The sequence below is a fragment of the Cercospora kikuchii genome (genome assembly GCF_019650295.1).
Source record: "Cercospora kikuchii DNA, contig_00008, whole genome shotgun sequence".
Classification (NCBI taxonomy): Eukaryota; Fungi; Ascomycota; class Dothideomycetes; order Mycosphaerellales; family Mycosphaerellaceae; genus Cercospora; species Cercospora kikuchii.
The window spans coordinates 2156383-2173241 of NW_025408589.1; the positions used below are offsets into that span (position 1 = coordinate 2156383).

Consider the following 16859-nt stretch of genomic DNA (forward strand, 5'->3'; position numbering starts at 1 on the left):
TGCGGCATCATGTGGGTAGGACACGGCCAGTGGTGTGGGATGGCTCCGCTGCAAGGTTCTCACAGAGCTACTGCACCATCACCGCTCGAGCTCACCACCACCGTCTTCTACTCTGCTCGGCTGTGGCGTTGTTCGAACCCATCCGCCATGCCCTTCCCTGCTCTCACGCCACGACATGATAGCGACCTGCCTCGCCGCGATGAGCTGTCTGCGCGCTCTCTGCGGAAAGGAGCAGTGTGCCCTCTGAGACCGCTTGATGGAAGTGGCACGAGGCGATGATCTGGTCGAAGAACGCAAGCTCCATAATCCCTGCACAATGGGGAAGACGAAGGCAGCATGCCGCCCATCTCCCAATGTCGCCGACAAAGGACATGGAGGGGAATAGGCCTGTGGGACCTTCATCCACGCGCTCTGCTGGACACACATATCCATTGCAGCGTGTAGCAAAATGTAAGTGCACTTTCCTCAGCACCCGGTCAGCTGTGGCTGGCAGCTGCCCCACCATCGTTCGAAGACTTTCAAGTCACCATTGAGCTCGTCGACTCTTTGTGTGAACACACAACACCAGCTCGCCCAAAGACTGCAGATCATGGCCATTCGATACGCCATCGTTGGCACCAATTGGATCACCGACTCTTGGATCAAAGCAGCAGAAAAGGCCGGGAAATGGCAGTTGCACGCCATATACTCACGCACCAAAGAGCAGGCTGAGAAGTTCGCGTCGAAATATGCCTGCTCCAACCTGTACACTTCCCTCGATGATCTCGCTGGTGATCAGGAGCTCGACGTCGTCTACATTGCCTCGCCCAACAACCTGCACTACGAGCAAGCGAAGCAGATGCTGAAGGCGAAGAAGCATGTAGTGCTTGAGAAGCCTGCCACCAGCACATCAGCCGAACTGGACGACCTTTTCCGGATAGCCAAAGAGGAGGGGGTGTACCTGATAGAGGCGTACAGACACATTCAAGAGGCGAACTACAAGCTGTTGCGGAAGATCGTCAATGAGGATAAAAAGTTGGGTCCCATCTACGGAGCGTCGTTCTCATACTGCTCGTACAGCAGCAGATACAACAACGTCCTGAGTGGAGAGACGCCCAACATCTTCTCACTCGACTTCTCAGGCGGCTCGCTCGTCGATGTCGGAGTGTATCCCGTCACGTTTGCAGTTGCACTCTTCGGCAAGCCGAAAACCCAATCCTACATCCCGACAATCTGCAGGACGGGCGTCGATGGCGGTGGAGTTGGAATCTTGCAGTACGATAATTTCGGCGTGCAAATCAACAACAGCAAATCATACCAGAGCACCGCGCCTTGCGAAATCTATGGCGAGAAGGGAACTCTCACCATCAACTTCACAACCGACATTGACAGCTTGAAGCTTTGGAGCCCTCATACCAAGACTACAGAAGAGCTGGCAGGCCCTTGCAAGAGGGTCGAGAAGCCTAATGTGAACATGGAAGAGGAGGCCGCGGAGTTCGCGCGGATTCTGCAGGAGAAGGATACGACCGCCTTGCAAGAACTGGAGACAATCTCGCGAAACGTCTTACATGTTACGGAAGACATGAGACGACAGGCTGGCATTAATTACCCGGCGGACAAGATTGGCAGGTGATGAAGGGGAAAGTAATCGCGGATTTGTCATACACAGAAGACAGTTACGAGATGCTTATTTGTGGCTTCGTTTGACGTACGATGCCATGCTCTCCCATGCAAAGGCCATGCGAAGCGTAAACTACGATCGACTGTACATTTTGCGCAGGTACCGAAGGGGTCTAGACTATCATGATGTAGTGTAGACCAGGAACCGGAGATATACGATCGAAGCATCGCGTCAAAGATTGGGATTCCCTGGCAATGAAGTCGTTCTATGATCCCTCCACTCCCGCACCCGCTCATTGTGTCTTCGAAAGTTTGTGCGGGGTGATGATGAGCCTCGAAAGTTCGTATCATCGTACTCTGACCACTAGCCATTGAAGAAGATGAGATAAGCGTCTGCCTTGGAGAGGCTTACATCTTTTTCCAAGTACGATCACGAAGGAGTCCTCTTCTTCACGGACAGCGAGCCGTCACTGATCCCTTCCAGATCTGCCTCATACCCTTCCCCTCCTCTCCTTGAACTTCTCGATCCACTCCCCCGCTCTCTTCTTCGGCACAACGAAAACCCTTACCAAACCATCCACAATCTCCATCTTTCCTGATCCTAGCAATTTTCCCAAAACCAGTTTTTTACCAGCTTTGATTAGGCCGCCGGATGAGGTTTCCATGTAGCATTCTACTGCTTCTGGAGATGCGTATTCTTTCTCCGCGGAAGATGATGTTTCTTCTTCCTCCCAAGGTACGGGTAAAAGATACTCGAGATGTTGCAGTAATGTCTCTGTTTCTTGAAATGCTTTCACGAAATCTGTCTGAGCCGCGAGAGGGTAGAGGAATAGGACTGGAAATGTGAGGGTTGAGGAAGGGTCGAGAGCATCTGAGAGTTGGATTGCGGCGTCTTCCATCTCGGGCGGGGAATCGCTCCCGTCTCCTGCCTTGTCTCGGAGAATGATGTTGCGTGCTTTGAGTGCTGTGGAGAGGGTGAGGGATTCTTTTCGTTGTTTCTCTTCTCGGGCGTGACGTTCGGTTTCGAGGCGAGAGAGGTATTCTTTGCGGGTTGTGATTTTCTTGTTGAGGGTGATGAGGGGGGTGTTGGAGGGGTCGAGATTGAGACCTGTGGTGGTTGCGTCGAGGGCTTCGGGGAGTTTGTCGAGGGCTAGACAGGCTGAGGCTGCGCGGTAGAGGGCTTTGATGTTTTTTGGGTTGAGCCGGAGGGCGGAGGCGCAGTCTTTGATGCATTGGCCGTAGTTTTCTGTGGCGGGTGTCAGTGGCGTGGGAGCGATATGAGTTGTAGTGGTACAGAGAAAATCAAAGGAAGTGACATGCTGGTACGACTTACTCAACTCGAGATTACAAAGTGCGCGATTGGCGAGACATGCTTCTTCAATTTCACGCTCTTTGGCCTTCTCAGCCTCTTCATCGAGCTCTTCTGTACCTTTCTTCGCGGCATCGTCAAGTTCAGTCACGTCTATAATCCTCGGGGCTGACGCCGACGACGTGGAGGGAAGAGCAGGATCATCATCCTTCTCAGGAGCTTCTACCAACTTGACCTTGCCCTGCACCGAAGCAATAGCTTTGGAGTAGAATTCACGCGCATCTTTCCAGTTCTTCGCGCGAGCGGTTTCGTTACCTTGCTCCCTGAAGTTGGCAGCTACTTCGGCTTTGGTACCCTCGTATGCGAGGGCTTTGATCGCCTCGAGCATGACATTTTCGCCACCTTCGCCATCCGTCTCATCTAGCGTGGTCATGAAGAGCGGGACGCGATTCATTTCGGCCAGCAGCTCGTCGGCCGTTTTGGTCCGTTTCTCCTCCATGCTGGGTGGCATGGCAGCCGTGATGTTATCGACGAAGCTGTCTGCATCGTGCTGGGTTTGCTTATTTCGGGCTTCTGCAGCTGCCTCGCCGGTGTTGCTGGGCGGCGGTTGTGCAGTTATGGCCGCCGTGGGATTGCTGCGGTTGCTGTTTTGAGCCATTCTCAGATCCCGTGGTAGCTTGTCAAGTGTCGCATGGAAATGGAATTTTTTCGACCCTTGGCCCTGCTTCTTGCAGCTGTGTCAATCTCGCAGTGTATCGCTTGGCTGCAGGAGGATGTCGGTCACGATTCAGCGAGCTGCAGCGTGATCTTGCGCGTTCTGGTTGTATCGAGGGGATGTCTTGCAGCGTTGACGACAATTCTTGAATCGTGTTCCTCGTGGCTATTCAGCGGTCGCTTTTCCACATCGGCGTTTGCGAGGTCAACTGGTGCCGACGCTCGAGCTCGCATGTTCAAAAATGCCATATCTGCCTGCGCAGTGCTGATAAGGCCTGTCCAACTGCCAAAAGAGTCCAAGCAGAGCGCGCCGTGCTCAATTTACATTGATCGCTCGATGCATTGTGATTCAACCTACATTGGCAATCTCGGAAATGAGTATAGTAACGACTGACTATCGGTTATCGACTGTGGCGAGATCAACATGAAGATACATGCAACAGCATCCGAAACCAATTGCTAAATTGGTCTCATCATCAGACCACCCGTGCCAGATACGGGAAGCTGTGTGGCAACAAGCTCATCGGAGTGAGGCTGAAGCCTGTTCTTACGACGGGACGGCCATGTGTGTGTACACGATGCGTCTTGAAGGAGAACAGGTGCATACCCTTGCATAACAGACAGCTCTTCGAGTCAGGCTCCTTGGCGAGCGTTGCAGCTACATGTAACGGCAGCAGGTCAGATCTGTTCGAGAACGACGACCGCAGCCCGGTGGCAGAGGGCTGGAAATCTGACGCTGCTGACGCTGCTGACGATTGCCGCCTGACGCGCCCTCCCCAGATTGCTGGCACTCTAGCATCACGCTGATCATCTTGTTGGTGCAGCGATCTCTGGAACGACGGTGTCTGCAGCTTTCCTTGCGGGGCCTGTAGGAAGTCGGCCATCGTGCAGGTGTGCAGTAGCAGCGAACCCTCTTCTGTGCTGTCCACTGCAGTATACTTCGATGCCAGCCGGAGCAGCCCTGGTTTAGGCTTGGAGCCAGAGACAAATACCGGCGGAAGCTAACCTAGACCGCGGCTAGAACTACCCCTGCGGCACATGGGCTTGTTGGCTGTGGCCGATCGCTTGTCCATCTGCACGCCTCGTCCAAGCAGCCAACTTGGAGCTGCCATCGCGAGTGCTGGCTGGTTGTGCTGTGCTGTGCTGTGGCGGCGCGGTTGGAGGCGGCGGCGCAGATCTGGATGGAGGAGGTGCAGCACACAGCAACACACCAACAGTCCGGGCGTTGGCGATGCGAGGACTGGATGGAGCAACGACGACCACACCAGCAGGCGTGAGTGGAACTTCCGTAGCGCTCAGCGAGCCCTCGGCAGACTTTCATTCGCCGTTTGTGACGCGTTGGTGCGAGGGCCATCACAGCGCCACCCACCCTTCTGCAGACTCTGCAAATTGTGCCGCACGACATCACAGCCTGCGGGACCTCGTTCATTTCGCCAACTCGCCAACATCGTGATGACCTGCCCGAGCGACTCTGATTATATACTCCCCAGCGCATCGCCGGCCCCGTTCACGACGCCTCCCCTCTGCCGTGGCACTGGAAGCAGTGGAAGGTCTCGTATGGAACACGGCGGACTGCGTCGCGGCCCGTTGGCTGAACGTCTGCCTTGGAGCGCTTGTGGCACTGTGGCAGAGCGGTAATGGCGCCGGCGGAACAAAGGCGACACACGGATCTGACGGACTACTGCAGGGCGGAGCGCCACTACTCTTCAACCGACAGCTCGCTAGAGGAGCGAAGCGTGCCAGGAGATTGGTTCCGTCTGCACGTAGCTCCCTCGGTGTCTTCACTGCGGTTTCAGTGGCCGAGTTTAATTTTGCCCGTCGCTCCTCAACCAGACGGGAGGGCGAGAGGGCGTGGAGGGGTGTGAGGCGGCGAGCAGTGCTGCGGCGTGCCAGAGTGCCTCACCACGAACACACGCATCCATGAACGTCGGACGCTGAAACGAGCAGACGACTCTCGATACGTGCCCAATTTCGGCATCGATCTGCTCGCTCAGGAGGCCTGGCACGAGCATCTCATGCATCCCAGCACGTTGCTGCAAGCTTGCAGCACCACTGCGATCTGCTGCAAGCCCCCGCTGGACATCGCTTCCATGCACTCTTCCGCCGCTTGGGACCATATGGAAACGTCGGCTTCATATGCTACCCCGATCGCCCGCGCGCCCACAGCGCTGCTGTGCGCCCGCATCCAGTACCGCCCGCGCCAGAAGCAGCCGATGAGACACATGTGTGCTGTTGCATATTGAACGCCGATTCGCGCCTTGATAGGCTTTCCATTGCCTGCGTATAACTTAGCGGGAGCCAGGATCGCACGGGACGGCCGCCAAACAAGTGGCCATTGCATAGCAGGGCTAGCCGGAAAGTCAATGCGTTGCCAGAAGGGCTACCTCTCCACGAGTACACGACCTAACCTTCCACCTGGTCCAGGTCATTCCTGGCTTCGAGGTCGACCATCCTTCTCCTTGACACTCCACCTCATCACCTGTCTTTACCGCATGCCAGCACGCCTCGTCGAGCCACACGATAAGCGTCTTGTACAATAATGCTCACACCTCCATCGTCGTGAGCTCACTGCCATGGCACACGCTTCCTTGTCCGTACGTGACCTCCGGCTCGCCTAAGACATTGCCCATCATCTGCGCTGCAGAGCTCACCGGACTGACTTCACTTCAGTTGACCCCCCGCACTTTGTAGACACATGCATTGGGAAACAGCGTGGTGTTTTTCACGGGTGCTTGCGCATTCTTAAGCCACTATTTACCACCAGCACATTGACATGGCCGATTATTTCAGCGAGTATTCTCAGTACATGGGCGCCAAAGGGCTGCCGTCGCCGGCCGACACACCATACGAGACCACAGGATTCCTCCGATCAAAGAGGTCGTCACGCGCGACCGCCGCATCGTCGAGGGAGGCCTCGCCGTCTCCTCCACCTCCACTTCCTTCAGATGCCAGAGAAACACAAGAGCAGGCACGAGATGGCCGCTACTCGAACATGGACCCCCGTCGCTTCACGCCCACGTTGCATGCATCGTTGGTGTCAGAGATCCTCAAGCTACGACGAGAGCTCGACTCGAAGAATAACCTGGTAGAGAACCTAGAAGTGAACTTATCTTTGGCCAAAAACGAAAATGATGCTCTCAACGGACAGCTCTCAGAAAGTGCGCGCGAGGTTCGCAAGGCAAAGCAGCAGGTGCAGCAAATTGAACAGGGCACCTATGAGGCTGTTGAGGACCTTGTGCGAGAGCGAGATGAGGCAAGAGCGACCCTCGAAGAGTTGCGAGCCAAGTTTGAGCTCGCTCAGAAGAAGACGCGGCAGCAAGATGAGGACGCAGAGCGCACCCAAAACATATGGGAGAACGACAAAGAGGCGTGGGATAGCGAGCGTCGTCAGCTGGAGCGGAGGATCCATGTCACTGAAACTCGACTTCGCGCGGTTGTGGACGAAATGAACGCTCAACAAAGTCAGACACAATCCGATGCGGCAACCGACGACAGCACTTTCAAGGACAGTGGGTTCGGCAATGAGAGCGATACTGGGAGCATATACTCTGCCACTCCTTCAGCGAGTCCGAAGAAACACAGGCGGAATATGAGCAGTATTAGCTTCGTACATCGCCACATGCGGAGCTCAGTCGTGTCAAGGACGACCGCGGCAACTCCGGATCTATACTTTCGACCCGGCAATACTCTGGCCGACGAATTGGACATCGATGAGCTGGACGAGTACGACAACGAGGATTCCGTCAATGGCGACGATACCCCGGAGAGCGCAGCGCAGATGAAACACGAGGCTGCAGCTCGGTCAAATTCTGCAAATGTAGAGCTAGACGCGAAAGCCAAGCGCGTCTTAGGCTTGACCACTGACTCGTTAGAGTCGCCATCTGCAAAGAACTTCCCGAAGTTGGAAGTTGAATCGGAAGGCCAGCGGCAGCCGACTAAGCAGTACCAGGACCGCGCAACCACGCCGCCACCAGCTGCATTTCACACGCCAGTACCCGATGTTCGTGCGACATATGTGGACGCTGGGTACCAGCCGTCGCCTCCCGTCTCGCCACCACGCGTTGAGGTTACACGACCTGGAGATGACATTGCGAACGAGAAAACAGAGGACGAGATGCGACAGCAACCACCTCCAGCCATCGATATCAATGCTTCGCTGCAGCAACCGCGGCCGACGCTCTCGCACAAGCCGATCAGCCCACCGGAAACTCCTGTCGTTGATGTAGGCGGGACCTGGGTACACCACAAACCAGAGCTTACTGTTGTACTGGAATATAACACAGCATCGACGCAGACTGACTCCGTGGAACAAGAACCTCCGAGAAGTGGTCACAGCCCGAAGCGCGATTCTCTTTCTCCGCCTTCCTTTGTGCCATCTATCGCGATTCACCCGCCAAGCTCACGGCCCTCCTCTCCTCGCCCGTATGCGTTGCCCCCGGGCACGAAGAATGCCACTGCTCAGGCGAATCTGGGATGGCCAAGCCGAGATGCCTGTATGCAGACAGAGGAGATTCGCATTGACCAGCGTCCTGTGAAACTGCCACCTCACTTGCTGCCTTCATCTTTGCTACCGAGCCCGTCATTCCAGGAAAATTCGCGGCCACAGTCGAAACGGATCAGCGCTTCTAGTGTATTAACCAAGCGAGCGTCGTTCAACCGGCCTCCCGCCATCTCAATCCCAGCGTCGCCCCCTCTGCAATCTCCCACTGACTCCAGCCCGGATATGGCTAGGAATAATGGAGCTCGAGATCTTCGTCACTATCCATTGAAAGCGCTACCGCTGCCACGACCAGTTCTGTCACCGCCGTTGCCAGTTAACGAGACCTTCCAGAGCAACGGGCCCCTCAATCGATCCTCCCAATACGGCGTGACGCAGCCGAAGACCGATTACATGGGTGGACAAGAACCTGAGTCGTCTGAGCAAAGCGATTATGAGGATCCCGTCGAGGATCATGATCCTGCAGACCTGATTGCTTCGATGCCGGTCACTAGTCGACCACCCCTTGGACGATTTGGCCTGTCCGATCCTCCGAAGGCTGTTCCAGAAGACAAGGAAATTTCACCAGAACGTCGTCCCGGCACGTCAGATTCGCATGCTGCAGCACCTGCTCCTTCGATATCCAGCAGTCGCGCGACCTCATCACGCAGACACACGCAGCAACCCCAGGCCAGGCTTGGCAGGTCTCCGAGAAGTCCTAGCTTTACAAGCATGGCTTCTAGCAGTCAGAGTGCGTACCAAAGCGACCCACTACCTCCATATCCCATCCCATTGCGATCTAGCTCGCGGCCAAAGCCCCAGAGCGAGGGGTCTCAGAGCCCAACACCACACGATGGATTCGGCACCCGAACTGGGCGAACGGGGAGGTCGCATGCACGACAGGCAAGCTTGCGCAAAGTCCAGTCTGCTGCAGTCATTAGGAATAGACATGGCAGAACCTCGCCAACCAAAGGACACCGTCGGAGCAGACGTTCGCCGCAGCTGACTCCAGTGCAGTCGATGGCTTTCGATAGTCCTGCGCCAACAAAGTTCCCCATCCCAGAGCTGCCTTCACCGGTTCGTGAATATCCGCATGTGAAGGGATCTGTTGATCTCCGGAGCTCGCCAGGAGAGTCGAGTCAGGGGGGAGAGGAAACGAATCTTGTGGATGCGATCGCTGCGACCATGGTCGGCGAGTGGATGTGGAAATACATCCGCAAGCGAAAGTCTTTTGGCATGGGAGATGACACTTCTGAAATGCCTGTCTCCTCCGAGAATGGCATCGTGAACGTGACGGCTCATGGCACCCGACATAAACGCTGGGTGTGGCTATCGCCTTACGAGCGCACCATCATGTGGGACACCAAGCAGCCCAGCTCGGGCACTGCATTGCTGGGCAAGCGGGGACGCAAATGTGAGTACTTCAGGCGTCGAATGGCGTGGGCGACATGTACTGACCAACACAGTGACCATCACATCTGTCCTGGATGTGCAAGATCGCACGCCCTTGCCCAAGAATGCAGAGCTTCCATCCGCGTGGGGGCGATCCATTCTGATCCTCACGCCACAACGCGCGCTAAAGTTCACTGCTACCACTGAAGAACGCCATGGCTTGTGGATGGCAGCTCTTACATTCCTGGCCCGCGAATCAACACTTCCAAACCAGATCCCGCCGATGCCCACGCAGGCGCTTCCTGTTCCTCCAACGCCGCATGCAGAAGCTGATGGTGTCGATATCAAACGACATCGTTCGCCATCGATTGGCAGGTCAAATGTCCGAGACTCCATTCGTATCACGAAAGGCAAGAAGGCAGAACTTCACAAAGTTCAATCTCATCCTGACGAGACCTACTCTTCCGACCTTTCGGGCGTCGGTCTCGAACCAGGAAGCGCCGACTTCCCAGCAGTTCCGCGCTTGTATATCAGCACTATCCGCCACCAGAGAAACCGCAGCAACACTAATCCTGGCTTTCGAAGCATCTCCTCTGGGGGCGTGCCATCTTCCGCCTCGTCCGGGAACTACTATCGCTCGGCGAATGGCTCATCTTTCCGACCCAGCATGTCCACCAAGAGCGGCAGTCGTCGAGAATCGTTTGCTAGCCCTGTTCATCAGAATTTCTTCGAGGCAGTGGGCACAGTTCGCATGGAGGCATTTGTCGACCCCAACGTTCGCGATGGCGTCCTCTATGTGCCTGCACCACCTCCAGTCATCGGTGGCGCGCGTCGTCCTCGTCGAAGCAGCAACTTATCTCAGTCCACTGTTGACAAACGACGGGCGGGATACGTCTTTGATGAGGACGGAATGGATCCTTTCAAAGGATTTTAGAGGAGGCCATTCTTGGCTGCGTGTAATGATATCCGGTTCAGATGATGCAGCGGGCACATCAACTATTACAGCAATAGCGAAGCGTTCCTTGGAGCGATGTTATTACTATGTATTGTACATAAGGCATTTCTACGAAGTCAATGAGACACATTTTATGACAGCCTTTTCACGGCATGCATATTTCGACGTTGACGGGAAGAAGTGCTTACATCTTGTCAGCGCGACTCGCAGCGCGCACAGCTGTTCTTGGTCTGGAAGATCTGGAGAGTAAGCAGTACGAAGTATCCTGCCTGGAGTGAAACGAATCGATGTTCAAATCCCAGACTCTCGGTGTTTTTGACTGGAACACCAACGACCGCCCGGACAGCGAAGAACGCAAGCATCCCTCCTTTAACTATTCGCACGCTGGTCGCGACTCGATACAGGAGTGAGCTTGGCGCACACCACGGTGGAAGGAGTGGTGCTCACGGTCAATGGAGATTTGACCATATTCAGTATTGCAGATCGCTCTTTCGTTTCTGGTAGAGAGCGGAACTAGGTACTAGCCAGGACGGCGCATGTTCAGAGCACATTCTTCCCTGGTGTCGATGCGGCTGCGAGGCCGGCTTTTGGGAGCAAGGTCCAATCGCGAAATGTCATCATTTGGGAGCAAGGAGACGCGACAACTGCGTTTCAGCTTGCGCCGGGAACGTCTCCGGATTCTTGTCTGCTGTTCGACGGAAAGCGATCTTTTCCCACGGGCGAGAAGCATCAAAAGCGGGTCGAAGTAGAATCCCTGCTGTTGCTTTTTGACCGACTCTCAACTTCAACTTCGCTTGCGCGGCGATGCCTATCGCTATGCGGCTTGATTCGAATGCGATGAGAGCGATCGGCTTTTACTGGTGACGTTTGGTAGAAGCAATCGCACAATTTCTCCATTGATTGGCTGTGGGCCTTGTTCGCGCTGACCCTGTTATCTCCAGACTTCTCCCGAAGCCGTCGCCCACAGAACAGCACTACACATCCGTGCCTGGGACAGGGATCAGTATAGGTTCCAATGTCACAATGAGCCTGCGAATGAGAGCGGACTTCTATCGCAATCTACGAACTGTAGCTATGGACAGTGACGATGACTGTCCCAGGGACCGATATGATTCCGCACACTGGCGCGACAGTACCTGAATGGCATGTCTCAACATTGCGCGATCGACCAAGTCACCTAGCCTATCACCTCTCGGCGTCCATTTATCTCAAGCGTTAGACTATGGCTCGTCTTCTCCGTCACTCGTCGAGCCCCGTCTGGAATGACCGTGGTGCGAACCACATCGCTGTCGACTCTCACGAGGCGAAGGCAAGGTAGGTTTAGACTATGCAAGATCATCACGTTGAGCGGCCGGACTCTTATGGAGTCAGGGACGCTACTTTACTCTCACGTACGAGGGACAGAGCGTCGACCTGGTTTTCTTTTCCCAAACACCCAATTCACCTTCTCTTCGTTTCTCAGCGTCCAGCACGCCCATCTAATAGACCATCGAATTTACATCGTCCTGGTCGACGACACTCCTTTGAACCTTGTCACTCGCTACGCAAGGCCGGAAGCAAATCCACACACTCTCTCCCAAGATGGTTCAAATCAACACATTGAGCGCGGCCTCGCTTGCGCTGTTCGCCACCTCCGCCGCTGCTCTGCCTTTTCACCTCCCCTCGTGGATGAAGGTGGCTCGACAGAGCGAGAACGAGTCATCAGCGCCACAATTCCCCAACCTCTCACCTGGTCCGAACGAAGGCGTATTCCCAACCCAATGGCCAGCTCCTACCGGCACACAACCCGCCGTCCTCCCCACAGGCACTGCCTTCCCAACCAGCCTCCCACTGCCAACAGGAGTTCCCTCGCTTGATACAACAGAGAACAACGACATTGCCAAGCGCGACGCACACCCGCAACACAAGAAGCGTCAAGACCCCTGGAAGCCCGGCGTCTTCGTCAAGCAACGCGACGAGCAAATGGTCAAACGTCAAGGCTTCGCTCTCCCAACCGGCACAGCCAGCAGCGGCCTCCCCGCCCCAACCGGTGGCTCCTGGTCTTCCTACGACGAGCCTCAACAACCTCAAGCCAAGCAATTCGGCGGTGCTCGTCACGGCGGTTTCAAACCTCACTGGGGCGTTCAAGATCCTGTCTACTCGGCTCCTACTCCCACTGCCACTGCCGCTCCTGTGCCTACTGGCTTTTGAGCGGCGACTGAAGTGAACTTGAAGCAGTGACGACGACGCCGTTACGACGCGACTGAGAAAGACCAGGGCAATTTCCTTCCCCGCAATTACATTGAATGTCTTCGATGGGCAGGCGCTCCGAAGCTGGAATTTATGCGGAGAAAGAATGCTGGTTGGCTCGCCCGTCCACTCACCCTCCGATTGAACCACCACTACCACCACCATTTGGCAGAACCCATAGCGCATTTGTAAATGTTGAGCGACAGTTTTCTAGATAGAGAGATGGGGCGGAAAGTGGAAGTGAGCATGCATCCGTAGGTGATGCCAACGCAAACCTTTTTCTCAAGCATGTGCTTTCCATTTCTTTCCTCACTTGTCATGTCTGTTCTGGTGAGCTATTCCTTCCGAGATGTGACTGATTCTTGCCTTGCAGATAGGACGTTCAGTTGCGTTCGATGCACTTGCTTGACAACCAACTGAGCACTGCCACTGCGTTATATTGCGCTCTTCTCGTCGCCTTCTTGACTTTCTCTCTGACATCAACATCAACATCTCCATTCCCAGACTCAGCATCAACATCACACAGCTTGTCTGGTATTCACATCTTCGACGCGGCCTCTCCATCACCATCATCCATCTACTGCCGACAGAACCATGAAGATCATCGCACTTCTTGCCGTCGCCGCGCTTGCACTCGCCGCTCCGCAACAGCTTGGTGAGTCTCGCACACAATCCTTCATGTAGACGACGCTAACACCAAAGACAGCACGTCACTCTGAAAACACAACGGTGTCAGAGGCGCCACAGCTCCTGAAGGCGGCAGAGCCTGCGGAAGCACCACAACCAGAGAAAGCACCATGTGCAGAGGATTCACCAAAGGAGAAAGACTCCAAGAGTCTCAAGGAGAAGGACATTGAGATCATTGTTGCAGTACTGCTGGCGTTCTTCTTTCCTCTGTCCCTGTTTTGGATCCGCAGGCGCTGCCTCACAAAAAGCCCTGACGATGCGGCACACGCGGCGAACATTGGCGAGGAGAAGGGTCTAGGCGATGCGAGGCGAATTCCTGCCGTCGCTGGGACTGTTGGAGCAACGGGTGGTGTTGTTGATGCTGGAGTTTGAGCGCTTTCCTACCTGAACTGAAGATACCTCAACCTAATGACATCTTCTTCTCATCAAACTTCGTGCTCACTTTCCTGACGATTGGCGTGACGTTCTCAAGGGCAATGTGACGCTGTCGATGCCGCGATGAGCCTTCCAACGATTTCCAGAGACACAGAAGATCTGGTTGTTTCTCCGGACATGAAGGTGGTTGCAGTGCCACCCGGTATCCATCTACCCCGTGGCGAGCCTTCCACCGATTTCCAGAGACACGGAAGATCTGGTCGTTTCTCCGGACATAAAGGTGGTTACAGTGACACCCGGTATCCATCTAGGCCGTGGCGAGCCTTCTACCGATTTCTAGAGACACAGAAGATCTGGTCGTTTCTCCGGACATAAACGTAGTTATAGTACCACCCGGTTTCCATCCAGGCCGTGGCGAGCTTTTCGTAGAACGGCAGAGCGACAGGAGATCAGGCTGTTTCTCCGTTATTCGTGCTGCTCACAGTGCCACCCGGTATCCATCTAGGCCGTAGCAAGCTTTTCGTGGAACGGCAGAGCGACAGGATATCAAGCTGTTTCTCCGACATTCGTGCTACTTACCGCGCCAACGAATGTCGAACCAGGTCGCGATGAGCCTTTCGTGGAACGGCAGAGCGACAGGAGATCAAGCTGTTTCTCCGACATTCGTGCTGCTCACTGCGCCAACGAATGTCCAACCAGGTCGCGATGAGCCTTCCGCGGATTTTCCGAAATACAGGAAATCCGACTGATTCTCCAAGTATCTGCTGTGGACGGAGCCGACAGGGCAAAGGATGTGGAAAATGGCTGGCAGAAAAGTTTGACGAGACGAGCAAAATGGAAAATGTGATCAAGACAGCATGCTTCGCTCGTGGGCTGAAGTACTTCCTCACCTCCTCGTGACTCAGCATTTCTGCGGCGTATCCAAGGCACCTGGTCTCGCGAAGCGGGATAGTCGCATAATCAAGGTCGTATCGAGAGAGCAATAGTATAACTTCCTCACCTCCTCGTTACTCAGCATTTCTGCGGCGTATCCAAGGCACCCGGTCTCGCGAAGCGGGATAGTCGCATGATCAAGGTCGCGGCGAGAGAGCAACAGTGTCGTTCCTTGCGAGATTCCATTTTGCTCTCATAGTGGGAACTAAGAAAAGAACCACGAGAAAAGCTACGTTGCTTTGAAAAAAAGGGTTAACAATATACGAAACGTATTATCTTTACTAATCACCTCACAGCACCAACCAACTAACTCCAAGCCAACCCCCGAAGCTCGTGAGACCGACTAATAGAACCAGAACGCCAATCAACACTCCACTTTCCACTCTATCGCCTGCGCCTCGAAAACCTCCACTCCCGAATGTGAAAGGCTCAGAAGGCGCTGTTTGGTTTCCAAGGAAGATCCATAATAAGCAAGCAGCAATCGACAATATCACAATTGCAGTCAAAGCGCAAAGAATTCTGGACACGCTCCAGCTCGCAACGAATTCCAAGCCTTCGGGTTGTTCAGCTCGGAAGATGAGATCGTCGTCTTCTCCTAAACCGTTCGGAGAATAAGGAGCTGGAGTCTGCTGTTCTCGCGGTACCTCAGCTTCGGCATCTCTTTCAGCATTCCTCTCATTCGTGCTCGGACGTAGTCTTTGCTGCGACCCTCCTCCAGCACCAGCCAACCGTCTCGCCCAATGCACAAACGCGAATCTTTGTCTGCCCGTCGCTGGCCGACGATACATTTCCATGAACTCCTCTTCTGAAAAAGTATCCGTGAGACGTTGATACGCCAGAATCCTTGGACTCCGAGGATCCAGCAGCCAGCCGTGCCCAGTATTCGCACCTCGTGTTGTGGGACCAGACACTACGATGCCAGAGAGACTTCGCGCTGAGAAAGCACGGAGGAATGGACCGGAGAGGGATCTGTAGGCGCTGTGAATTTGATGGAACAAGTCCTGGTCGTCGAAGTTGTGGGATGAAGTATGTTGTTCCGTAGTACCTTTCTCATTCGTCCGTATTGCAGAGTAGTCGTTGGAGGCCGGAATCGTGAGTGTTGTTACACGTGGTCGGGAGTTTGGATTTGAGCGTCGGATGCTGAGGGTCATGAGGCTGTCGTTTGATTGTAGAGCACCAGGACTCTCTGGAATTGGTGGTGATCGGTGTAAATCCTTCCGATAATCTCGATAATGTGGATACGGTGTTCGAACGAGGTCGCTTGGGAGGGAATTCCGTTTATCACCCACATCAATGGGCGAAGGCACAAAACGAGCCTTCTTGCCGCTACGATGGGAGGATGTTCGTTCTGGCGATGGATTTGCGGGAAGTTGGTCCCGAGGGCTACGAGGGTCGAATGTGCGCAGTGCTGCGGGCAGCATCGAGACTCTCTGTTCTTTCAGCGTTGATCGCTTGTTGCTCACCAATTCTGGGCCATTGATCATATTCTGAATGACCATCTCATAAGCCATCTGATGCACGCCAAGTCTTTGGTCAACTTTGTCGGAGTACGTCGAAGATCCGCGATTGTGTCCATATATGTTTTGGTAATTTGCTGCCTGCGACGCTGCATTCCATCCTAGCCCGGACGTTCGAAACCGCGTTGTAGAAGACAGTCGCGCAGCAGGCTTCGGAGTCTGCGATCCACCTGGACTCGTTTGCGGCAGAAACTCATCCACAGACCCAACATAAGACTCCGTGTCCGCCATATCAGGATTTGGTACTACATGATCGAGGTTCGAATCGACTCGCTGATATCCTTCCGACTCCGGCTCCAATGCTTTCATACTGACCCTCTTAGGCTCGCATCTCGACACAAATGACTGCCCAGAAGGTGGCATCTGCTTACGCTTGGCCGGCGAACGAGACCGTGATCCTGAGTCAAATGTGTCCGTTGTGATGGCTCGGGGTAGCCCATCCTCCTCGTCAGACTCGTCGAAAAAGTCCGTTGTCCGCAATCCATAATCCGCTTGCTTGTGGATCGACTCTGTCTGATCATTCATGGCGTTGTGCTCGGGATGTATGCTCTTGGTTGGACTTTGCACCTGCTGGACCTGCGTTCTGCGGGCTGGCGAGTTGGAGAATCTGATGCTATTGCTGTCCATGTGTATACCATGATCTTCTTCTCTCACAGTATCCATTGCGGGATG

The 16859-nt window shown here is 54.6% G+C and overlaps 6 protein-coding genes across 6 annotated transcripts; 4 read left to right on the forward strand and 2 right to left on the reverse strand.

Moving 5' to 3' along the window:
• Window positions 1-589: 589 nt before the first annotated feature.
• On the forward strand, window positions 590-1612 carry CKM354_001202300 (uncharacterized protein; the record flags this gene model as incomplete). The annotated part of the gene is made up of 1 exon (XM_044807534.1): window positions 590-1612. One exon carries the CDS (start codon window positions 590-592, stop codon window positions 1610-1612), a length of 1023 nt encoding a protein of 340 aa, XP_044663469.1.
• A 478-nt stretch (window positions 1613-2090) lies between these two features.
• Window positions 2091-3566, reverse strand: CKM354_001202400 (HSP70/90 family co-chaperone CNS1; the record flags this gene model as incomplete). The annotated part of the gene is made up of 2 exons (XM_044807535.1): window positions 2091-2845; window positions 2933-3566. 2 exons carry the CDS (start codon window positions 3564-3566, stop codon window positions 2091-2093), a joined length of 1389 nt encoding a protein of 462 aa, XP_044663470.1.
• Window positions 3567-6395: 2829 nt separating this feature from the next.
• On the forward strand, window positions 6396-10425 carry CKM354_001202500 (uncharacterized protein; the record flags this gene model as incomplete). Its single annotated transcript, XM_044807536.1, has 2 exons — window positions 6396-9513; window positions 9566-10425. The coding sequence occupies 2 exons, from the start codon at window positions 6396-6398 to the stop codon at window positions 10423-10425; spliced, it is 3978 nt and encodes a 1325-aa protein (XP_044663471.1).
• A 1602-nt stretch (window positions 10426-12027) lies between these two features.
• CKM354_001202600 (uncharacterized protein) lies at window positions 12028-12636 on the forward strand (the record flags this gene model as incomplete). The annotated part of the gene is made up of 1 exon (XM_044807537.1): window positions 12028-12636. The coding sequence occupies one exon, from the start codon at window positions 12028-12030 to the stop codon at window positions 12634-12636; it is 609 nt and encodes a 202-aa protein (XP_044663472.1).
• A 633-nt stretch (window positions 12637-13269) lies between these two features.
• On the forward strand, window positions 13270-13734 carry CKM354_001202700 (uncharacterized protein; the record flags this gene model as incomplete). Its single annotated transcript, XM_044807538.1, has 2 exons — window positions 13270-13330; window positions 13382-13734. 2 exons carry the CDS (start codon window positions 13270-13272, stop codon window positions 13732-13734), a joined length of 414 nt encoding a protein of 137 aa, XP_044663473.1.
• Window positions 13735-14960: 1226 nt separating this feature from the next.
• Window positions 14961-16850, reverse strand: CKM354_001202800 (uncharacterized protein; the record flags this gene model as incomplete). Its single annotated transcript, XM_044807539.1, has 1 exon — window positions 14961-16850. The coding sequence occupies one exon, from the start codon at window positions 16848-16850 to the stop codon at window positions 14961-14963; it is 1890 nt and encodes a 629-aa protein (XP_044663474.1).
• Between the last annotated feature and the right edge of the window lie 9 nt (window positions 16851-16859).